The sequence below is a fragment of the Talpa occidentalis genome, unplaced genomic scaffold (genome assembly GCF_014898055.3).
Source record: "Talpa occidentalis isolate TD23 unplaced genomic scaffold, MPIMG_talOcc4v2.1 talOcc4.10, whole genome shotgun sequence".
In the NCBI taxonomy this organism is placed as follows: domain Eukaryota; kingdom Metazoa; phylum Chordata; class Mammalia; order Eulipotyphla; family Talpidae; genus Talpa; species Talpa occidentalis.
Genome location: NW_023600993.1, coordinates 27265959 through 27291265, shown reverse-complemented (window position 1 = coordinate 27291265; position 25307 = coordinate 27265959). Strand labels below are relative to the sequence as shown.

Sequence of the window (25307 nt, the reverse complement as noted above, 5' to 3'; positions counted from 1 at the left end):
TCTCCTCCCCCTCCCCTTCATGCCCAGCTCCTGGCAGGCACTAGGCCACAGAGGGGTGTCCAGTCCCTGTCTGTGCTGTCTTGACCCAGGCCCACCTCTCCCAGCTCTGGGTCCCCAGCATGTCCTTCCTTTTGTGGATCTACATTTCCCCACATTAGCCAATAGAGAAGAATGAACTGGATGATGCTGAGGTCCTACCTTTACTCAAAGAGTCTCACGGTGAACAGTGCTGGCCTGGTAATTTGAACTCTAGAGCAGGGGTATTGAACTCTGGCCAATATGCCAAATGTAGCCTGCACCTGTTTTTGTATAGCCTATGAGCTAAGAATGTTTTTACATTTTTTTAAATGGCTGGGGAATAAATCAATAGAAGGGAAGCATTTCATGACATGTGAACATGATATGAAATTCAAATTTCCATGTCCACAACTACAATGTTTCTGCCCTGCCTATTGCTGCTTTTGCACCTCACAGCATGGGGAATTACTGCTACCGAGCCTGTAAAGCCTAAATGACCCACCAATCCCTTTGCAGCAGCTTATGTGACTGGGGAGAGCAGGCACTGCTCTGGGAGGGAGCAGCTTGCTTCTGCTCAAGGGGGCTTTACATTTGCTTCCAGGCTGTGCTGGTGTAACACTACACTTGTGAAAGCTGCCCCCTGTGTGGGGAGCAGGCTCCTGGCTGAGTCAGTATGTGGAAACCCCTGGGGGAAGGAGACCGGGCATATCCTCCAGACTGCCCTGCCCGCAACATGGAGAATGATGGAGAACAGAAAGGGATCTTGTGGGGCCATTTGGGCTGAGTTGTTGGCCTAGGCCTCACCACACGAAGGCCTTCTTGGAGAAAGCTTGTGTTTATCATGTGGGTCTCTTGCCAAGTATTGAAGGGCAGAGGGGTCTATAGAGCAGAGTGCCAGACGAAAAGGGATTAACTCTGTGTGTGGTTACAGAACAAAAACATGAACACACACATACACACACACACACAAGACATTTTAGCCACCCAAGCTAGCAAGAGTTTTTCCTGGAAAGATCATGGTCCTCTCATTGCATTTCAGTAGGAGACTCATCCTGTGGGTGATTCCTATGGCGTCCAATGACAGGGGTGGGGGTGGGAGTAGAGGTACCTGAAGAGTGACATTGAGAGGATGGAAGTAACACTCCAGGTCCTCCAGCTGAATGAAGTTGGATGTGTCCACAGACTCGCCATACACAAAGGAGGTTGGAGATATGATTCTGCAAGAGGAAAGCATGAAACCCATCAAGCAACCCGAGATTACTGCTGTCCCCCAAATATCAGTCTATTTAATTTTAAACCTGGCTCCCTCCAATGTCTTCCACCAAATGCTTCCCTTCTGGAACTGTGACTTCTTCCTCCTGTAAATGGACATAAGCAGGCCTATACTTTCTAAACAGACACTCTCAGTAATGTCTGCTCACCTTAGGTTAAGTCAGTAGGCTGCATATACAAATATGGGCTAGGATTAAATTTCTAAAATGAGGAGGAGGAAGATGGTAGCTTCGGTTTCAGTTTTAAGTGATAAAAAATATGCACTTGAGTCTGTTCTGTCATTTGAAAAACATCTGTCTTGAGAAAGATTATGGCAAGGTTTTAAGAAATAAATATAAATGAGTTAAATATTTGGCACCCTTAAACCTACTTGTTGACCGATTCATTTTTAAAATTTACTCTCAAATGTTGAGCCCATTCAACTGATAGCGTTTGCCTTCAGATTTCAGACGAAGGCTACATAAGAGCTGATTAAAAATTTGAGTTTTGTTTATAATGAAGCATTCAACATTGCCCATAGGAACCCAAGAGATCAGAAAAAACCCAGACTCACTTAGATTCTCAGACAAACAATGGATTCTAGATGATATTCTAGAAGCTGCTTACTTGTCTAGTCAGAATAGTAGAAGATCTTTGGTACCAAGTCTGAATGAACAGCAATTCATCTATTTTCAACTTAAGTGTATCACTTTAGAAATGCAGTGAGTTCCCAATGTTATCAAATGGCAAGAGGTGGCTCCTTTAAGCCTGCCCCTGTTTTATGTTCCTGGAAAGATCAGAAGTTGATCAGAGGTTTGTTTAACTAATGCCGTCATCAGGGCTCTGAACACCCCACACTGAGGCCTCCCAGAACTTGACAACCTGATCAAGTGAGGGGGAGTGTTTTTTTCTTTTGTCCCTAAGGATGGGCCTGCTTCAGGGCATATTCTCACTATGATTCTGAGGAAGCAAGTAAATAAACTATATGGCTAAAAATAGCCACGAACAGAAGCAAATATATGCTAATTTGCAAAATTTATTCCACCAATGTCTCAAGTCAAAAGAACATGCAGAATGCCCAGAGACTCCCTCCTGGTGCCCAGCAGAGTGTACCCACAGAGGTGGGTCCTTGTGCAACGTGCTAACATTGTCCTTCCAGCAAAGGCCAGGACCCTGAAACACATGAGAAGTGAAAAAAAAAAAAAAAAAGAGAGAACCTCTGAGCCTCCAGAAAGTTCAGTACCCATTTGGGGCAAGGGTTCAATGGGTCCTCATGTGATCTGATTGTGCAAATCCCTTTTCCACTATCAAAATGGTATGTGTTCTGCTTTCAGAAGCCATAAATAGGACCGAGTTCTCATTTTCTAGGCTTGGGCTTTGCATGAAAACTGACCCAGGTTGTTTTGGTTTCCTGCAGTCCTGCTCTCCAACGCCAGAGCTCAGAGGGTCCATGGACTCACCTGGGCCGGCAGTGCGCCTGTGCTGCCCCTTCCCTGCCCATCACAGATGTGAGGCTGAGCCACTACTGGGTCCACAGAAGGGGTTAATAGCTACAGGCAAAACCAGCACAGATTGTAGGCTAGTCAGAAAGGCGGGCTTCCTGCAAGCCAGCCAGGGCATTTGGACACAAGTGGCGCTAACCTGTGGCTAAGATTTTAATCCCAGAAATCCTGCAACCATTGGCGCTCTGGAGGGGTGGGTGCCGTGAATATATACTTATAAAGCTACACGGAACATTCAAAGAAGTTACAGACTTAGGCATGTCCTCAAACTTGTGTTACTGACCAGGTGGGTAGACAGCTGGGAAAAAGGAGAAAACAAGGAAGAAGAGTGAGACACTGGCTAAAGCTTCATTCTGCATTTCAAAGCTGGTAAGAAGTGCGAGTGGCAGAGCCACCAACTCCTGCTACACATGAAAACAGAAGAAAAGTTCTGCGTCCCACCACCAGTCACTGGGGCTGTGCTGCATGACCTGGGACTGGACTGCTTACCCGGTGATGGACGTGTCCACTTCGTGCATCAGCGGCACTGTCAGTGTGAGTGTGTTGTCGTGCAGGGACTCAGCGCGCTCCACGTTGCCACTGAACCAGGAAGAGAGGATGGAACATCAGTCAGCGCCAGTGACCAAGCAGCAGGCTTCTCTGCTCAGTAGCACAGCTCATCCCTACGACCTCAACCCTGCGACCTCTAGGGCTGACTGTGTGCTAACTCGGCCCCAGGTCCGGTTTTGCTCCCTGTGCTGAGTCACAGCAGGCACCCTACTATCTTTTTTTTAAATATTTTATTTTATATAATTCTTACATCATTTTTCATTTTTGCACAAAACTCATGCAATTTGCAGCAACATGGATGGAGCTGGAAGGGATCATGCTCAGCAAAATAAACCAGAAAGAGAAAGAAAAATACTGGATGGTCTCACTCATACCAGGAATTGAGAAAACCTAAATAAGGGACCAGGAAAAAGACTAACTATAACAAAGAAAAAATCAAAATCAACAAGCAACTATAAACCAGAGACACACTACTGGGTGGGGTGGCGGGGAGAGGAAGGATCATGGTCAAAATAAGGGAGGGTGCAATTGTATGGGGAATATAACCAAGATGAAAATGCACCCTACTGTCTTCACTGTATTTCCCTTCTGAAGCTGGGAGTGCAAGTGGTGTGTTGGGGAGATGATCCCAGGAAATACCAGTAGAAGGTGGAGATGGGGAAGGGAAGGAAGTCAACAAAGGCATGTGACCCAGGAGGTTAGGCTGTGGCATCTGGGCTGGGCCTGGGCGGGGGGGCTCTGGGAGGCCACGTGGAGCATGCACCTACTGAGGCCTGGGAGTTGGGCCTCTGTCCACTGACTCCTGAGACCTGCTGAATGCTTATGGGGGCAGAGGGCATGAATTCCCTAGCACCTGCCCTATGCACACAGGTGAGTGGGCTCTGGCCAGAGAAAGCCTCAGGCAGAGCAGCGGGTACAGGGAACTGTCCAGTGGGGAGTGGGTAAGGCAACTACTGAGGGTTTATGGGTGGGCCTGAGCTACTTCTACAAATGCTTATTCTGTCAATAAGGTTAGGGCACTGCAGCAAGGACAGGGTTTGCTGGATCTCAGTTGCCACTTCCCACCTGGAGGCCTCACCCGTCATCATGGATAGCCAAACCTAGGGGAGAGGCCCTGACCAACCCTGTCACGATAAATTCTTCTGGAAGCAACCCCCACCCTGGCTGGGATATGTCCATATACAGGTATCCCCTTTGGGGTGAGCAAGTACGGTCACACCTTAGATGCACGTCACCACACCTCCTCTTCCACTGAGGCCCACACAGTCCCACAGAGTCCACTGTGCCAGAACAGGGACTGAGAAGGGCGGATGCCAGGGAGCTGCTGCTGTGGAGTGGCTGCTGTGTGGGGGCCACATTTCTCAGCATGATCTCACCAAGTCCAAGAAGGGAGGGGATTACCCACAGCGACAGCTAAGGAACAGCTCAGATAGCTCAGGTAACTCGCTCCAAGGACCCATAACAATGCAAACAGCACTGCGATTGTCCCCACCCAGGTCAGCCTCACTCTAAAAGCTTCAGGGCTTTTCCATCTGACACTGGATTTGGGAAGGGGGGAAGTTGGGGATGTAGAAGGAGGAGGAGAAAAGAGAAGACTTCTTTTCCCTTTACTATTTTATTCAATTTCAAATATGAATTGTAATGATTATTTCAGGGAAGCAGCTGCTTTGGGAAATTCATAGCTATTGGGTATGTGTTGCTGACGCCGCACTTCTGGTTGGCTCTATAGGATGAGTGGATGTGGGATTCCAGGGGAAAACCAAGTTCACTCTTTGGGGGTAAAACATAAGCATCCCCCAGACCTGCTGACATGTGCACAGGGCTCATCCTGCCCACTTCCCAGCCCACTGTTCCCCAACTTGTGCAGGGTTCCTGCCTGCTCCATGTCCCCCACCCCCTCACTTCCTCTCCCACCAGCAAGTACTGAATGGCAACATTACTTAAATAACACTAAGGTGCCCTTGCCTCTCTCCTATTGTTCTGAAACAATGGTGCTCTGTGACTCTGACCCCTGACTCTTCATCTGTCTTCCGCACTTGGGGTTGACATCCATTACTCAGAAGCCACAGACTGCAGAAGCAGCAGGATCAGGTGCCCCAGCGGCCTAGCTTTCTTGTCCTTCCTCTCCCCCCAGGCCATGAAAGCCAGAGTGGCAGCAATGGGAGGATCAGCGGAGACTCCCCCATGGACTGAACAGCTCCCTCCCCAACCAGCATCCTGCCAGCATCTGAGTAATCTGTTCCTGAGGGCAGGGCCACCTCTTGCCCCTGCCATTTGTCCAGCCACCTGTGGCCGCTGGCAGCTCAGGCCCAACAGTCTCATCTGTCATCAGGTGACCGCTCCAGACTGAGCTAAGTTGAAAAGTTGAGATAAAGGGGCCAAACATCAAAAGGTTTCCAGTCACTCTGCCAGCGCGTGACTTGGGATGCTTTCCCGTGATGGCTGCTGAGAGGAGAGCTCTTGAGAAACTGTTTAGTTTCAACTTTATGTCCTCCGAAATCCACAAGTGGGCAAGAGATCTTCAAAGGGTGGTGACAGGAAAGAAAGTAATGATTGATATTTTAACTGTGGCTTTCAAGATAAGGAGCTTTAAGGATCTTTCCGTCAGAGCAGGGAGTCAAGTGCTGTGGGTGCCCTCGGGACTGACTGTGAGGCCAGATTGTCACCAAAGTATGGAAAGAAAGAAGTGCCTGAAACAATCGGTGGCATGCCTACCAGATAATATAGCTTTCTTATCATTTGGGATTCAAAGAATTAGAAGATTCTGATAATTAATTATTTACGCTACCAATACTATGTGGCCCCTGGTGCTCTGTAATATTGATATACATAAGGAGATGTTGTGGAATTTAGTAAGTTACTGGCACTTTCTTATGTATAGATAAGCACAGGCATGCACATACAAATTAGCACTGTACCTGGTAAACAGTAGATGCTCAATAGATGTTTACGGAGTGGATATGTGCCCGGTTTAGAGTAAGGGACTATAGACAGTGGTTCTCAGCCTTGACAGCTCATTAGCATCATTAGATGCACCTTTTTTTAAAAATCCCAGTGCCCCAACTGCACTGCAAACCAATTAGATAAGAATCTGCAGGATGGATCAGGCATCTGTAGTTTTTAAAGCTATCCCAGGAGATTCTAAGGGGCCTCCCAGGCCAGAGCACCGCTGATCCGAGGAGATGAGATTTTACTAGATGAAGCTATCACCCCCGGGGGCTCCCCGGTGGCACAGCAGGTGAGCGCTGGGTTGCGAAGCTGCCTGCAGCCTCTGCAGCACTGGTTCGATCCACAGGCGCTGGGCAAGGGTCCCACATGGCACGCAGACCTCTCGCACTGCCCGCTGCTCCCCTCAGCAGTGTGCTTCGCCATTCTTCCTGCTCTGCTCTCCCCTTTGGCTCTGGTGAATTCTCTCACCCTCCCGTGCTTCTGACTATACCCAGTGCTTGTATAAATAAATAAATAAATCTTTTTTTTTTTTAAAAAAATGAAGCTATCACCCCCGTGCACCCCTTTTGGACACCTCTCAGCCCTGAGTGAGGCTGGGAGGCAGGTGGAGTTTCCTTTTATTTGAAAAGGGAAGTCTCTCACTTGTCATATTTCCTGCCCAGGTGTTCCTTCTTAGGAACATCAGCTGCCACAGATGTTGAGGGACCCAGAGAGCACATCAATGGACCTGCCCAACACTGGCGAGCTTTCTGTAGATCCTAGAAGTGGCAGGAGATGGGGATGGAGAGGGTATCTGTCCCCTTTATTAAATTCAGCAATCCCATGTTGTGTGGGCAAGCTCTTACATTGTGTCCCTTCCTTCTTCAAACATTTTCAGAGGTTCCCCTACTGCCCTTGGAAAACAGATCAGATCTCTGAGGCTATATGGGTCCTTCATGATCCAGCCCAGTCTCCTCTCTCACCAAATAACCACTTCTTTCTCCACAGCATCTTTGCCATCAGCAATGTGTAACCAGGGCATGGGCTTTCTGGCCCCATTAATTATTTTATCTTAAAAAAAAAACTCAATCCTTCTTACCTCTGAGCAGTAATGATGAAGCTAAGAATTCCCTCTTCCCCAGACAGGTGGCTTGTATCAAAGATCACGCTGAATTCATACTAGGGAAAGAGAAAGTGATATGTGCAGCAGGCATCCAAACTTAAAACGTTTTTCACAACAATCTCCTGCAGTGTATGACCTCTGGAGACTCATTTGCATGACAACTTCTGTTTTTCTGATAAGTATCTTTCTGATAGTCAGGCTAGAGATAAAGCTTTAATAATAAAATGCTCCTCTCTTAAACCATGACTTTGTAAATTCCACTTTCATACCATTTTGCCAATTTTGGTACATCTGCCCATGACATCACCTGTGCTGTTAAAACTCATATTTTTATTGCCTCATTCTTTTTGTTTACAGAGTATTTTAAAAGGAAATTTTATCTCATCACATAATGAAAATTTATCTCATTATCACAGATGAGCATCCAGGACCACTTACAATCAGGAGAAGGTCATCATAGAAACAAACACAATGAAAACAAAGCAATGTTGAATTCTGTTACCTGCTAAAGGCTCTGAGCCAAAGGTCTTCTCTATTTTGGTAATAGGGAGATTAACAAGTGGTCAGGAGGTGTTAAATATATGCAGCTCCACCAGAGACTTTCTCCCACATGTGGTTAAGACTGAGAGAGTGTTAAAAAGGTAATAATGTTCTTATTCTTTGAGCCTGTGTTGAACAGTGCAGTGTCCATTATCACCTAAAAGAATCTCATGAGCCACCTATAATCCTCTTAGGCACCCCCAGAGGTGAGCATCCTACGGCTTGGGGGGCATTGGCCTAAGAAGATGTTTTTGACTATATACAGGTTGGCATGCATGGGGAATGTGGGGAGTCCTTGGGTAGGGGTTATAGACTAGGCTCTACATAAACATGATGTTGGCCAAGACAATTGATCTCTGCATTTTAATAAAAATAAAGAGATTGGACAAAAAAATTCTTGAATTCAACAAAATTGTGGGCCTCCCCTGGTGGCGCAGCGGTTGAGCGTTGGGCTGTGAAGCTGCCTGCAGCCTCTGCAGCACCAGTTCGATCCCCGGCTGGCTGCCAGCAAGGGTCCCACATGGCACAACAGACCTCTCCTGCCATGCCCGCTGCTCCCCTCAGCAGTGTATTTCATCAATCTGCCTGTTTTGTTCCACACTCTGGCTCTGGTGAATTCTCTCACCCTCCTGTGCTTCTGACTATACCCAGTGCTTGTATAAATAAATAAATAAATAAATCTTAAAAAAAAAATTCAACCAAATTGAGTCTATGACTTTTCTTTTGGAGTCTATGACATATTTAACATATAAATATTTGGGTTCCTTTATGACTAATTATAGGCAATTGTCTAACTCCTCCATAGCAGTGAACTGAGTGCCACCAGAAGTGATGGACATAGGACCATGCACTATAGTGGACACTGGACATCCCTTTTGAGTCAGAAATGTCTGTGGTGGTGACACTTAGCTTACAGGATGGTGGGGAATGAGGACAGGAAGCAGAGCTGGAGGACAAAGGAAGGGAAAGTCAAGGACCTTGTCGCAGCAAAGAGTCAGAACTGGCAGGAGACCTGCATTCAACACATTACAGGTCACAGTGAGGTGAGAAGCTAAAGGTTTGGGTGAGAAGCCAAAATCAGAGGTGAAGGCCCAGGAGAAGAAGAGGTCAGAAGCTGGCAGGTGGGTCAGGAGGGGCACAAACACCTGGACAACCAGAGTCAGCCCACAGCTTAGTCATGTGGTTCAGCAGGTGGTCTGGGGCCTGAGGACCCACAGGGTATGAGGGACAGGGGGATGGCAAGACAAGTGGGCTGCCTGTAGAAGGAGCCCTTATCCCTGCTGGGTCACTTCTTAGATTTCTTCAAGGGAATGACCCCAGAAAACCCCCACCTAGAGTTTAATCTCATCATGGATCTTAACATCTATCTGTGGAAGGAAGGCAGCTGTTAACTAGGTTGGAAAAAATCCCAGCATTCCAACATATATCCTTTTGTCCATTGTGATTATTTTGAGAGTTAATGAATTTTGACAAAATGTAATACCTCAGAATTCAACATTGCTGTGTTTGCATTGTATTCATTTTTCTACCTTTTTTTTTTTCTTTATGGCAAGTGATCCTAGGTTCCTAATTGCTATAAGGACATAAATTTTCCTTTGAAAATAAGCTTTAGACTAAAACTAGCTAGATGCACTTAGGTTTGATTTGGGTGTGGGCTAGATTTTATATGAAATGGCAAACTGTCAAAATTTTTCCATTCAGTCTATTCTCTGGTGCTCAAAGGATTTCAAATAGATTTACACATGGAGGTATCATGTATTTTATTACAGGTAATGATGTCCAAGGCACAGGAACATCCTTGCGCCTCACCTTACCTGGAATTTAATGGGACTGGGTTAGTTTTCTGCCAGTTACATGTAAGATAATCCCCTCTCAAGGTTTCCCTTCTCCTGGATGAATGTGGACAGATGCGAGCAGAGCCAGGAAAAGGCTGAGGAATCCCAGATATAAGAGCTACCACAGTATGGAGCAGGGAAGTTCAAAAGGGCTGATAGGTTCAAGGGATTTGCTAAGAAACGAGCAGATTTTCTTCCCCATCAAAACATTCTCACAATTGTCTTATAAAACAGCTACAACATATTGGAACCAAAAAGCCTTCGAGATTAAAATGAATCAATTCTATAACATAGGCAGGAGAGAAGGATTAAACTTTCTCCTTTTTGGGGGGCAGGGAGGGGAAGGTAAACCAAGAAATATGAAATCTCCTTCAAGTCACAGCAGGGAAAACAGCTTCTATTTCAAAAGGCAGACCTGATCTTTTAGATTCTAGTCTTATCTCCCCAAATCACATCTTGTTCATATCTTTGTATTTCCTTACAATGATGGCACACACCAGGATTCTTCTGGAATGTGTGAATATACATCATATTATTGGTTGAGCTCAGAAAATTTGGCCCCTTATAAATGCCAACATGATTGTAATTTCTTCTGTTTAAAAGAAAAAAATGAAGTGCAACACAATTAGTATTGTATACCTTAAGTATTCAAGAAATCACTTAAAGAAATCACGAGAGTGTAGGGAAGTGACAGAGTCAGGACTGTAGGCTACTAGTCCGGACCACATCTCCCATGTTGTCCCAGGGACACAGCAACAGGGAATGGCCCAGCAAAGAACACTTTTAAGGAGGTCGACCAGATGCTTTTTTGCCAAGCAAAGGCCATAGTGCCTCACATCTGGGGTAGGTCGCAAGGGTCACAGCCTGTCCAGAGCGTACTGTGGAGTGCCATGGACAGGAGCATGGTACTGGTAGGGTCTCACTCTCCACCCATGGGGAGGCAGGGGTGTGGGAGGAAACCCCGGGGGTGGCAGCTGGTAGAGTGAGGGGTAGATGGGAAGGGTTGGGGGCCTCCTGCCAAGGAAGTGCCCCTCTCTGTCCCTTACCTTTGACTTTGACCTCATGAAAGGAAATCCCACACTGCACTTGAGGAAGTCCAATTCCAGCAGTTCACAGGAAATGCCCATTTCCTCCTGCAAGAGAAAAAGCACGAACAGATGGGCTGGCTGCACAAAGACAGATGTGTGGACGTGGACTCTGGGAGGCAAACAGAGGCTTCAGCAGACACAGTCCCTCTGTGGGCAGTTCTTGGATAACAGCCACCGCTGACTGGGGAGATCAGGAGTCTTTGACCAGACCAAGCCTCTAACCTCCTCTGGTTGCCCACTCTTCCTGTAGGTGGGGAGGAGAAAGCCACTCTCTCCTCTTGACTAACACTTCACCTGTGAACCTGTTGTGTCCTGAGCCAGGTGCCCTTAGGAACTGGGCGCCTCTTAAGGTCTGAATAAAAGCAACCAACTCATCTTTTCAGTCCCTTTTTTCCTAACACACACCCTAATTCTGCCTTTCAAGATGTTGCTAGTTTTTTTTTTTTAAGATTTATTTTATTATGAGTACAAGAACTGGGGTAAAGGCCAGAGGTGTGTGGGGGGTGAGAGGATTCACCAGAGACAGAGTGGGAGACAGAACAGGCAGACTGACTGAAATACACTGCTGAGGGGAGCAGTGGGCCAGTCAAAAGAGGTCTGCTGCGCCATGTGGGCAGCTCCCTGGCTGGGGATCGAACTTGTGTTGCAGAGGCTTCAGATAGCTTCATAGGTTGCATCTCAACCCCGTGAGCCACCAGGGAGTCCCAAGATGTTGCTAGTTTAGGAAAGAAAACTAAGGAAATACACCAGGGGATGCACAGGGGCTCTTTTGCAGCCTGGAGAGGTGGGGGCAGAGCTGCTCCCTTGCACACCTCCCCAGGGTAGAGGGTTGTGGGAGGGGGCATGTGCAAGGACAGGCCTCCCAGTACAGCTGGCTCAGAATGTGCTCTACCTACAGCGGCCTGGGGGAAACCAGAGAGGGGGCCGCTGGCAGCTGCTGCCTTTCCACCCAGACACATGGTTTATAACCAAGGTCAAAGGAAAGCCAGGAGGGGCTTCATAACCCAAGGGCCTCTCCAAGTCACTGGAGCCAGATGAAGACTTTCACAGGGAGACAGTATGTTTGCAGATTTTGGTGATGATGGTATAGCATAGAACTAGCACTGGCTGAAAGTCTAGATGCAGGGACACTGAATGAAGTTCATGAAATCATGTGACTTCCCTAACGGTATTCTTGGCTGACTCTAAAATCTGTCTTTTTTCCCACTCCACGGCCTTGGATTTCCACAGGGAATGAACAACCAACAATACAATGGCAGCCAAAAGGAACCTATTCATATGGACTCCAGATCTGAAAAGCCACCCAGGCTCCCGGCTCTTATTTCCAACACCCACCACCCACCTCAGCTCAGACCAACATTTCCAGCCCTCTAGACAGACTGGACTGAATAGATGTATTTTTTGCCTCCAATCAGGAAAATGATGTGAACACTGCTCACAATATACTTATTTAGTTATTATAAACATACACGACTACACTATTATGAACCTTATAGAAAACACAAAAAGTAGAAATGGCAAAAGATAAATCACTCATCTATAGGGTTAGAAGTCAAGGTAGTATGGGCCTCCCCTGGTGGCGCAGCGGTAGAGCGCTGGGCTGCGAAGCTGCCCACAGCCTCCGCAGCGCCGGGCGAGGGTCCCACATGGCGCACAGACCTCTCCTGCCGCCCACTGCTCCCCTCAGCAGTGTATTTCAGTACATCTGCCTGTTCTGCTCCCTGCTCTGGCTCTGGTGAATCCTCTCACCCTCCCACGCTTCTGACTGTACCCAGGGCTTGTATAAATAAATAAATAAATCTTTAAAAAAAAAAAAAAGAAGTCAAGGTCGTAATTGGGAAGTGAGTGGAAGGGGGTTTTTGAGGTGCTGGGAATATTATTGGGTATGATTCTATAAAATCCATTGAGCTGAACACAATAATTTGTATGGTTTCTGTTTCTTTGTTAAACATCAATCAAACTTTGCTTAGAAAATGGCAACAGAGCAGAGCAAACTGCTTCCCCCATCATCACCACTAGGAAACATAAGACAGGACATAGAGATATGAAAGGAAATCCTAGTTCACTTTTTCAGCAGCCAATCTTGGCGACAACTGATCTGAATGACTGTAAATTTTCTAGACTCTCCCTGACCTTAGCCAGCATCCTCGCATGGACTCAGGCTGCCTGCATGAGACTCAATTGGGAAGCTAAGGGACTGTGCTTGGAACCGAGAGGGCACGTGATGGCAATTTCAATATGGAAAACCAGAGAATAATTTCTCAAATGTGATCTCAAGACCTGCAAGTCCTGAATACAGGTCCTAATGTTCACTTCGAGGGCCTTTTGTCACCATCCTCATAATCCTTCCCCAGAAGCAGTGTCCACCACTGTCCCAAGTAGAAACTTCTCCAAATTCCAGCTAATCGGCTTGTGGGCATCAGAGACAGTGACGGGTAACTTCAGCATTCAGTTTCCCTGGCACAATCCTGGTTCACATCTATCAACCTGGTGTAATTACTCTCAAGAACATCCTGGCACACACACATGCAGGTGAATACACACATATGTGAGCACACACACATGCACACACACTCACATACACCCTGATTAATCAACCCAGTTCCAAACTCCCTTTGGAAAATTCAGTTTCTCACTAGAAATCCACTTCAAGCTAGGAGAGAGGTTTTTCTATCTAAATTGAAGGTCTATCTGTTCTTGAAATAAAGATTTATAGCTCCAAAGGCTTCTTCAGTTTTTGCAGGGGTGCAAAGGGACAAGGTGAGCTGAGGCAAAGGGGGCAGCCTTTGGAGCCCACGTCAAAAACTTTCAAAAACTTTCTCTGGCTTCAAAAACTTTCTCTGCAACTTCAGGGACGCTTAGCTTACTTAGTTTTGGGTTTCGACTGTTTCTGATTATTCAAGAGCTGCTGAATTACTTTATTATTTTGTGAATTCCAAAATGCTAGAAAATAACAATTTAACCAGCATTCATTGCATTATTCCAAGTCTCTTTTCTACTCTACTCAAATAAAAACTCCGAAACTCTAGTTGGGTCTCAGTGGGGATAAGCAAAAATATTGAAAAGCAAGACATCTTCAGGAGGGAGAGGCTACGCATGGGGCTTATGACTCATCTGCTCCAGGGATGGTCCCCAGGCAGGGTGTCATGGATCACCCCTGGCTGCCTGTCAGCACAGACACAGCTCTCCCGTGGCTATTCAAGCTGCTTTGACCAAGAGGCTTTAATTCTACATCCTGCTCTCCCTCCACAGCTGCGAGTTAAAGAGGCTCTGAATGTGGACTTTGGCAAACACAGTGACTCCCTGTGTGGGAGATGTGGGTGCTCCACTCAGCACCCCCTTACTAGATGGGCTCAAAAGCCCCAAGTTAAAGGGAGCCCCCTTTGCCTGTAAGGAAAGGACGACTTTTCCTTCCTGCAATTCACAGTCTATGATTGATGTGGGCTCCAAAGCCTGCCCCCTTTGCCTCAAGATGAGACCAGCTTCCCTGCAGCTCACCTTCCAGAGCTCCCATGGGACTGGGCCAGAGCCAACTCCCACTGGGAGCACAGACACCCGCCCCCGCCCCCCCACCCCTTCACTTTTCCCCAAGAGCATTTCCCCAACAAGTCGTCTACATAAGAAATCAGTTCTCAGTTCTGCTTTTGCAGAAATCGGGGTTCAGACAACACCCTGACAGAGGAGGCTCTTGGGACTGAGAACCATTGGAAAGTGCTGGGCCCTTGCTCAGGTGGGGCGAGACAAAGAAAAGGGGCGAGGGAACATTTAAAGCTAATAGGTGGGGAAGAAACTATCCAAGTGCAGGTTACAAAATCTGCACAGCTCCCTCATCAAGAGCACTTCACGCAAAGCATCACGGACACACCCTTTGTTCTGGCTTTAGGTCACACCCAGGGAAGCACCATAAACAACAGCATCGTCATGGAGCCTTGCACAGAGTCAGGTACCCCCTTGGTAGCCAAGTAAGCACAGAGAAAGATAGTAAGGCTAGAAAAAGTGATTTCTGGGGAGATGTGGCTAAACTCAGATGTCCCCTTTCACCTCGCTTTGGGAGAGTGTTTTGGTGAGGAGTTTCAGGAGGTAGATGGGAAAGATCTGGAGTTAGACTTCTCTCTTGGCTCTGATTCCAAGTCCCCATTATTGCTTACAGTGATTTAAACCTGTAAAACTTAGCCTTAGCATCACTGCAAGGCTTAGGATGACTAGCAATTAGCTGACTGTAAACAGGGGCCAGTGATCAAGACCATCCATCCTTTTCCCTGATGGCCAAATAGTGTAGACATATGATGAACCAGATCAAGTGCAGCATAAATCCACTACTGAGTGGGACTAAGGTCTCATTGCAAAAGGTGCAGGCTTTCAACAACTCAGTGTAGGGTAAGGAAAAATATCAGGCTTTTCTGCCCTCCCGCCGTCAGGATAGATGAGGGGACCCTGTGATCCTGAATGCATGCCTGATGGCGGGCACCTGAAATGGGTACACCTGCACTAAGACTGTGCTTTTAAGGGCGGCATCACAGGGTCACCAGAAACCGAGAAAGCAGCAGCAGAAGCCAAAGCAGAAGCCGAAAGAGAAGAAGCCCGAAGCAGAAGCAGAGAACGCCAGAGAGCCCAGATAGAGTGAAGATTTGCTGGGGGCTGGGAGGACTGCCAGCCTCCCAGCCCTCCAGCACCCCTGCCTGCCACGTACCCACTGAACCCCAATAAAAGACCTGCAAAAAACCACTGAGGACTCTGACTCCTCCTTCACCCGGTCTGCTGGATCAGAAAACCTGCCCCGTGTTCATTCCTGACCCCTTACACTCAGGAACCGTGATACTGAAAAGTTGCTCAAATTACTGAAGGCCACTGACAAATCTTGATCTGAAACAGTTAGATCAGTTAACTTTTGAAGAAGTAAACATTATCCCTGGATGATAACATTTTAGGGTGCAACAGAAGACAAGATTTAAACACAAACCATCAAGAGTACAATGTTACGAACTGTTAAACGTAGGATAACAAACATTTTCAAACTGTAGCTTAATTTTTAAGTAAAACCCCAATTGAAACTTAAAATTTTGCTTTCTTATTATAAAGTTTTGGATTCTATTTTAATGAAGCTTCATATAACTGGTCTTTTCCCCAGTCGCCCTCTCCCTCGGCTAGCAAGGACATCCAATTCCATAAACTGCTACCAAGAGTTTCTCCCTAGAGTTATGATTGACTCCATTTGCTTCCATTTTCTACCAACATGTATTACTATGAGGATCAGGAAAACATCAATTAACATTTTTCAGAACACAATGATGAAAAGCATATTTGGTTTGTGCTCATTCACTTCTGCATTCTGGGCACTGGGTCTGGCTCTTAGTAGCTCCTGAGTTAGCACTTACTACATGAACAGGCTTTGACTCACTGGGGATTCTGATGAAGGCCCTGCAAGAAGTAGTTGAATTGTTGCTCTGCCTGGCCTGGGAGATGCTTGCCTTGGCAGAGCCCCTCTCTTTTCCAGACATACCTCAGCAGTCCAGGCCCGGGAGCCCGGCCAGTCAAGCCAAGCTCCTGCCCACTTTGTACATGCAGTGGTTGGTAGGAAGAATCCGATAATGAGGTTACTGAGACTCCTTGGCCTTTGGCTCCTTCCTCCAATCACACACGCATTTGATTTCATTCTGGAGCAGTGTGTTTTGACCACCGACACAGGGCTCTCCGGGAGTGGCAAATCTGCGAGGTCCAGTAACAGGTTTCTGTCCAGCACCAGGCTGAGTCTGAAGTTTGATATCCCATTTCCTCACTCCCACACGTTTGTCAAACTGAAGATAACCCTCAAGATTCCATGTCTGGCTGGCAGTTTGATGTTCATCTAAGATCCCCTGGCCCCCTTCCTTCTCCCAGACACGTGAGGTGTGGCCCCTGTGACCTAGTAAGAGTGTTCTCAGCTAATAGGGAATTTAGGTAAATCTTCAAGGCACTAGATCCCAAATTCCCTAATCCACTGAGGAGTCAGAGGTGAGCAAGCGTCCCAATAATCTGATCTAATCAGTGAACAGTGGGTTTATTTCCAGGAAATAGTTCATTGACCTCAATGAGTCTATTTGAAACTCATCAGAAAAAACAACCATTTTTCCAGAGGGAAACCCTTTGGGCCAGGCCCATGGAAGTTCTACCTGTGCAGCAAAGCATGTGGGCCTGAGCTGGCAGTGGAGAAAGTATACGGACTGGCTTTAGTGTCCCTGCTTTGATTATTGGCTCAGATATAAAACAGCTGTGCGGTATTAGGCAAATTAATGAGCCTTTCTACAGGCTCCATTTTCTCACCTGTAAAATGAAGTCACAGCACCCCCTTACAGACTGGTTGCTGGCTGCTAGTGCTGCCAGCTCTAAAGAGGGAGAGCACAGAGCAGCCTTCGGCAACACATCAGGGGCAAGGCTATTGTGCCAGGTGCTCTTCCACGGGGCTCTTGTCTTTTCATGCCCATTTTACAAGGAGGAAACTGGAACACACAATACATGACTTGCCCAAGGTTTCCTAGCTGGCTCTCAGAGTGGTTTAGAGGGCCTGGGGTGGGGAACACCAAGAAAGAAACAGACAAGGTCCTCATTTTCCCTCCTTTCCCTAAAGAATCCACAGAAATTGAGTCTGAAGACGTGGGGAACACTGACCTGGTGAACCAAAAACAGACTTTAAGGAACCAGGAGCATAAGGGGGCTCTAACAAGGATGCCAGTATGGCTGGTGGCCTGGCAAGGCTGGGCCAGTGGTTACAGACCTTCTGCTGGGGAGGAGTTGGCAAGTGAACAGTCCGAGGCAACCAGAGGTGATTATCCACACACGTGGGGGATTTGGAGGAATGGGTCAAAGAAAGCACTACAAAGAAAGTTCCTTCTTAGCTTTCATCACCCTGCTTCCATCCCCCATCCCCAAACTTGGAACGCCTGGAAGCAAAAGCCCAGACTATTTGTTCTTTCCAAGCTTAAAAAGGTGAAGCTAGCAGGAGCTATGGTTAGAACAAATGTTTGGGCCAAATGAGCCACAGAGCTGTTAAAGCAAAATTCCCCTCTGTAGTGAAGTATTAGAAATTGGAGCGTGCACTTTAAACAACCCCTACCAATCACATGCAGTGGGAGACCAGCTGTCTGGGAGAAGCAAGGATCTGATCAAAGCGGAGACAGGGGCTTCTCCTCCCAAACAGACCCCTTGGCCCTTCGAGGAGAAAAGTGCCTTGAAAGTTCTAAGATGAGTAAAAATACATTACATTTTTTAAACCAGCATCAATTAGAAATGACTAGAATAAGCTGTCCTGTTCCCTGTAACCCTCTCCTCCTTGGTGCATTACATCAACCCTGTTTAGAACTAATCTTTCTGTTTTCTTCCTAAAATGAAGACAAATTGAATATACTTCCCCAAATGCTGCTAAATCCTCCTTTGGAACCAGAGGATATGAACTTAAAAAATCTAAACAAATCAATCAATCGATCTAAATTTGCCAGTTCGAACTGAGAAGCCCATCAAGCCATGCCTTCTAAGGCATCAGAAGTAACTCAAGTATTTGATTTTCATCCAGGAAGTTTTCTCTTCTATTAATGAAGGCAACTGATTTATTCTTAGATTTTTTTAAAAAAAAAAAGCAAAAACTTTTCTATTCTTAGGTTAAAAAAATTTCCTTGTTCAACAACAGCAAGAATTCAAAGTTGAATTCCATGTTAAGAATCAAAGTATTCTGATTTTGTCACTCTTTTCCTTTGCCCTACAGTCTGGCTGAAAAACTCAACGAGGTGGGGGTCCCTCCTGAAATGATAGGAAAGAACTCAACATCATGGCACAAAACCAGTTTATGAGTGGTGTCTGGATGAAAGGTTTTGGAGAAGTGTTTGAGGTGTATTGAAATTCTGGTCAGAAACTGTGCCATTAGAAATGTACTTACAGTGCAGAGTTCTATCCCACCTACATGCCTACATGCCCACTTGGAATTTTCTTGTGAAGGAGCTCGGAGCTAAGGGCCTTGCTATTCAAAGTGTGGTCCTTGGGCCAGTAGCAAGCAGCATCACCAGGGAGCCTTTAGCAGCGCAGATTCTCAGGTGCTAGGCCAAACCTGCTGACATTGTTCTGGAACAAGATCTCCAGCTAATCTCTATAAACAGGAACATTTGAGAGGAACTTCTTGACTTCACTGAGTCTACCCACTTGGGAAACATGATTTCAACTTCTGGACATAACTTATACTCACTTGCCTTCCAGAAACATAGACACCCTGCTAAAGCGGTCTGAAGGCTAGTGTCTGTGTGATGATAGAGTCTTCTGGAGCTGGAGACCCACCCATTCACACTTTTTATCTGGACAAGGACTGAGATATCAAGTAATTTATTTGGGAGGTAATCGCGGGGTGCTCCACAAGGGTTAGGAATGCGTGCCACCAACAGGTGAGAAAACCAGGACATCTCTCCTCCAATGCTGCCTCTTCCTGGTTGTGACATGTCCCATGGATGCTGACTATCTTGTACTTTCAGCTCCTCCCCCTTGGTGTTGAGTGCATCGTGTGCTGGTAGCCAGAGAAAGTTTGCAGGCAGAGAGACAGTGGCTTCAGCCTGCACAGGAGCTATCACAGGTGGTCCCCAAAGTGGGTGGAGGGAATATGAGAGGCAGTAACAGTATCTCACCCCTTTCCACCAATGTTTGGGGTGGCAAAGCTGTGGATAAGAGCAGAGGCGAGAGGCAGCTACTGATGACCTTCCCATGGTGACATATGAAGAGACACAGTAGAGAGAAGACCTCTGGGACATATCTCCACTGAGCACACTGTAGGCTCATGGAGCCTGCCTCCACTGTCTGGTTGGCACAGCTACCTTGCTGCTTCTGGATTTCTCGCTGGACTCCCTAAAGAACTGACATCCTCTTCTCTCTCTCCTTGCTGGCACAACAGATCAATGCCAAACTCTTCCTGCCTAGACCTCATGGTTGACATCCTGCTCTCAACTGTCCCCCATCTGTTGTACAAGCTACTACTGATGAATCTTAACACACTACTTTTCTGGTTTTTGCTCAAAAGCCTTCAAAGGCCATTAACAATCAGCACCCTTCATTGATTCCTAACTAGAGGAAAGAGCAGAGCCACCTGAGAACCAGAAATACCATGCACAGCTGTGCAGGTTGTTCACTGCACAAGAGATCTGGGTGAGGGTCTGAAATTCAGCCTATGCTGCTTTCACCAAGCCCTGCACCCTGGCAAGAGGCTGTGGGCCACCAGAGGGGGCACCTCTCCAGTTTGTACAACAGTGTTAGTGTATGATGACTATGGAAAACTTCGTAAAGAAAACCCAGATGGAAGCCCCACTGTGGATTCACTGAATCGAAGCACACAGCCTGGTCAAGCATTTACTGAAGCTGGTTCCAATGTGCACCCAAATTAAGAACCCCCAAACATTAGGCTACTTTCAAATCCTTGTTAAAGATGCAAATTGCAGGCCCACCCTTTAGAGAGGGGTTCTTTAGCAGCAGGGTCAGGAAATCTGGATTTTGAATCATCTCAGGCATATATTCTGTACCAGTCTTTTAAACACTGTCCAAGGGCCAGTACTGTAACTGTCATTTTGGAGGTTAAGAGACTGAGACCAGGAGTGCACAAAAGTGTCTTCCCTGGGGTTCTAACTCTGGTGAGGACAGAGTACCTCTGCCTTCCTGGGTACCTAGCCCTTCCTGCCTGTGAATGGTCAGAATGGAGCCTGGTGCCTGCCCATCAGGCCCTGGGGGCAGTGACTCAGAGAGATGACCCCTGGAGACCAAGGCCAGCACCAGTTATGGTCTCCTGCTGCCCTGAGGAAGCCCATCCACTCCTTCAACAAGTGCTTCTATTTTGCCTCAAATGGGAAACAGCTTGTATAGAATAACTCTTATGTATGAGGCACGTATGTTTTCTGTTATGTCTTACATTCCTTTGTTCATTCCCTTGTATAGTAATTATTTATTGAGTAGCCTTGATGCCCTTAATTGGGGCCCAAGCCTTTAGAAAACAGACACTGTTGTCTCCAGTGGGGTGTTGCCAGCCCAGGAGAAAGAACAGGAAGAAAAGACAATTAAACTGCTGTGTGATGAGTGCCTGGCTGAGGTGTGTCCAAGGACTAAAATCTGTCCCCCATTTAGGAGAGAAGCTTAACTTCTCTCTCCTTCCACCCCAACCATGAGTCCTATTTCACAACTCACTATTATCACTATTGTTTACCTTCTTTTTCAGTAACTAAAATGGCTACCAGTTCTTTAAATTACAGAACTAAGACTGGACAGAGTAAGCTGGCAGGGAGTCCTAGCAGTGCAGATTTTAGTGGGAAAATTTAGTTCATTATTTGAACATACAGGTCAAACGCTATGACACATGACATAAGCCTGTATTTCCACTCATAAGCGGCCAGATCCAGCAGAGGGTCCTCTTAGTCAGCACTGTGTCCAGCAGAGTAAGAGGCTGAGAACAGGTCTCTGTGGCCAGTGCAGCACTTGGGTCCTGTGTTAATTCATTCTGCAGCTGTCACTGCCTCAATCTCATGTGTAAGGGGTGGAGGGAGACAGATGTGTCCCTGTTTTAAGCCAGCTTTTCTGTTAAATATTAGAGAGCCTTGGTAGTGGAGCTAACAGATGCTTATACCAGTGAGGACTATGAGATTTAGGAAATAAATGCCCACCAGGAGGCCAGAAGGTGCCCAGGCTTATCTTAAGGTGTATGGATTATGTGCATATCAAGGAAATGCCCGATGCCAAGAACCTGAAGGATGCATTCACACCTGGAAAAGTCCACCACTGAGCTATGAAGGACCCACTGACATAACTAAATGCTACAGTGATGAGTCATTTATGTCTTTTCAGGAATATAGGATAGGCAGCTGAGCTTTGTGTAGTAGGATTGTAGTAGCTTTTCTCCCTATTTGATTTCAACGTTTTCAGTTAGGATCACAAATGGTTAACACACATACTAATAGTTAAAAGATGCTTTCGGTTGTTTTAATGGCTAGGTTTTAAAATCAATTGTGCTAGAGTTGTTTATGGAAACTCTGATTTTTCCTGGCTCTTAAAAAATAAAAAAAAAAAAAAGGATGAGTTGCAGGTTTATAAGCTCACCCAAGCCCCAGTATGTTCTGAACTTGCTGGAATATTCTTAACTTATGGCTGGGTCAGAAGCTGACTTGCTTTGTGGGGGAGAGAGACATGGATCGGCTTATTTATTACTTCCCGTGCTCTGACCCTGCAGAAGTAATTGATTGATCAGCATTTTCTGTGTCTCCATCTGTCATTTCCTAGGTGTCTCTCCACCACAGGAAAGTTGCTCTTGTTCTTTATTCTTCCTTTGAAAATGATTTTTAGTTTGGCTTCAGATGGCTAGACTGACCACACACCATCTTCCTCAAAGCAGGGCAGGGGGAGGATGGGCCCATGGATGGCCCCACACCATCCATAACCCTCCACCCCCGAGTCTCCTCACAACATCCGGCCTCACACAGACACCCCCCCCCCCCCCCCCCCCCCCCCCCCCGGCCTCCAGCACCACGTGTCTGCTGTCAAAGGACAGCCCTCAGGCATTTGGAGCCTGCTTTGCCTGTAAACATGGAGAGATGGAAATGCTGGGGCTTCACACCTCTTGGGGGACCCTAAGCCAAGCTCCATTCCCCCTGACTGGTATGCTCCACTTCAGATAGTGCCAAAGCCACCCACCTTCTTCCTTATCCCTGCCCTTCCCCCCCGGGAGACTCTGAAATCACATCTTTGCCTGGATTCTGTCCCTTCCTAATCCTCTTCCCCTGATTCCCTAGTGATTTCTCCTGGGAATGAATACTTTCAAGTAAACTATTTTTATATGAAGTCTTGTTTCAGGATTTCATTCAAGGAAAGTCAGAGTAAGATAGTGGGAAAGAATTGTTTCCCCTGCCCGCCAAGTTGCATGACAGAGTGAGGCACACACACATGTGTATTTGTGACGCTGTACTCCCCATTATACAGCTATGCAAGCTAGCGGCCAATTAGTAAGACTTGGAAATAAAAAGATAGTGGGAAAGAGACCATCACAGAAACCTCCAGTCCCCCGCCCTCTCCAGCCTGGCGTCAGTGCGAGCTTTTCAGGCTTTGAGCAAATGGCCTCCCAGGTCTTGGAATCCTCTCCTCCACTCTAATGTAAGATGCAGGGCAGGGCTGCTTCATGGGACTGGCAGTTCCCAGCAAACCAGGATATATTACGGCAAAGAATTCACTCGCCAAACATTAAGGATGCCAGCTAAGATGACTGCACAGACTGCCATGATTCACATACTGATTTTATTCCACTTAAGTGCCTCTTAAACAAGGACTCATTTAGTTATCACTTCTCAGTGTTTTCTTTGTCCGCTCAGCGAAAGACCCCTCCCATCCTGTTCACACCAGGCTCCAGACAGGGGCCCTGAACAACAGGTAAAAGCCACTCTTGAATTTACAGAGCTTCTCAGGCAAATGAACAGGGAAACTGGAAACTTCTCGATGTTTAATTGTACAATGATTTTCTTTCAAATTAACTTGGATTCAAATCTTAGCTATACCACTTACCAAGTGGTGCCCTAAGTACCTCCCTGCAAAAGTACAGCTAGTATTTCCTGCCCTAAATTCTTGCCCTAAGGACTTAATGAGTTACTAGGCTGGTGGCCTCCCAGAAAGGAACTTTTCCAAGGGTTTTCTTTGCTCTGCCATCTACAGTTTCAGGCAAACTTTTAGGCTTTTCAGAGATACCCCAGCATCAGACCCCCTCAACCTGTCTGGAGTGGCTGAACACAAAGCAAATCTAGCTAATGCTAAGTACTGAACTTCAGTCGTGTGGCAGGCACAGCTCTATGTACTTTTCTAGATCAATTGATCTGAGCTTCTCAACAGCCCCGCAAGGTAAGTATTAGATCTTGGATCATCCAATGTGCAGATGAAGATATGGAGGTCCAGAGAGGGTGAAGGGGCTTGTTCAAGGTCACAATGCTGCTACGTGGCAACTAGAACTTGAACTGGCAGGCAATGCCTTGGAGCTTCTCCTGCCAAAATGCATGCAACTAGAACTGGCAGGCAATGCCTTGGAGCTTCTCCTGCCTCACAGAGGCCAGTGAGCCAGGGCTCAGGCTGCGTGGTGCAGAAAAGGCTTCCTTTCCTTGGATCGGGCCGACTTGCTGTGGCATAGCGGGTCCCACTGCCATGCATCGGAGCTGCCCAGAGCTGTGTTAAATGCACACTGCTGGCACTCAGCCCTGCTTCTGATTCAGAGTGTCTGGACAGGGGCCCCAGAGCGGGTTTTTCTAGTTAGGTCCTGGTGGATGTGGGATGTGGACACAGGTGTCACAAGGCCACATCTGGGGTGGCACTAGTCTAGATTATTAGAAACATTGGGGACCTTGGTCCTCATGGAGACAAGCAGCTTCCTGGGTATGGCCCATAGTGGAGGCCATTCTCACAAGACAAAGTGGGATGTGGTTTGCTGAGCCTGCCGACACATCCCCTTCTGGGGATACTGTTGTTTGTTCCCACTGACAAAGGGGGAACTCCTCATGGGATCCCTGCTGTCACCGTGACACCCAGATGTCACCTCTCCCCAGGTGGCTTGTATCTCCCCCTTTAAAAAATGCAGCTAGAAAGCTAACTTTCTTATGGTTCTGTGCTGAGGAAGTGCTACAAAGGAACCCAAAGGGGGAGGCAGGAATGGACAGATGTTTACAGAAGGCCTTCTTTGTCAGGTCATTGCAGCATATTCTTACTTAACCCTGACTCTGTGAGGTAGGGCTGATAATCCCCACTTTATAATTGAGGAAAAGGAGGCTTCAGGAAGTTGGGCAGCTTTCCAAAATGCATGCAACTAAAAGTGGCTGCAGTGGGACTCAAACCCAGGTCAGTCGGGTCCTACCACTCTGCATTTCCTCTACTCCAGGCTGTGTCCGTGACCGTTTTCACGGTGGGCATCCTGCCCCAGAAATAACCAGGCAGCCACTTTCCCCTCCGCACCCAGCAGGTGCAGAGAGGGGTCTGGGGCCCAAGGTGGTGTTTCTGTGGGGAAGGAAGATTCCACATGCAGCATCTGAACCCCTGAAATGGACGGTGGACTGTGTGGGGTGTCCTGACCAGAAGTACCGAGGTTGCCTGTGGTGTCTCACTACCTGGGGCTGCACGCTGGTCCTTAGCCCAGATAGAAACAGCAAAGTGACTATAAGCAAAGTGACTGCAGGCCCTTGGAAATGGCCAGGCGACCCCTCGCTGGCAGCTCCTCCTCCTATTCGTGTGCCCCCGTCAGCAGTTGCCTTGTGAAGAAAGCTCAACAGGCTTTTTATAAAGCATGAGGAGAGTTTTCTTTGGCATGAGGTTCAGATTTCCTGCCTTGTTCCAATGACCTCACAAGTACAAATGCGCCCCAGGCCCCTCCCCGGCCACCAACTTCTTCCTACACAGCACAGTCTTTCTGCTTATTTGGGGAGAGAGTTCATTTCTGGTCTTCTTAACTTCAGGACCTTCTTCC

At 47.0% G+C, this 25307-nt stretch overlaps 1 protein-coding gene across 1 annotated transcript in view; it reads right to left on the bottom strand.

Moving 5' to 3' along the window:
• Positions 1-25307, bottom strand: part of ITGA9 (integrin subunit alpha 9) — a 284237-nt gene that overhangs the window by 57310 nt on the left and 201620 nt on the right. The window contains 4 exon segments of the mRNA XM_037526417.2: positions 1127-1235; positions 3261-3350; positions 7348-7427; positions 10793-10879. Coding sequence (XP_037382314.1) covers positions 1127-1235; positions 3261-3350; positions 7348-7427; positions 10793-10879 — 366 coding nt within the window.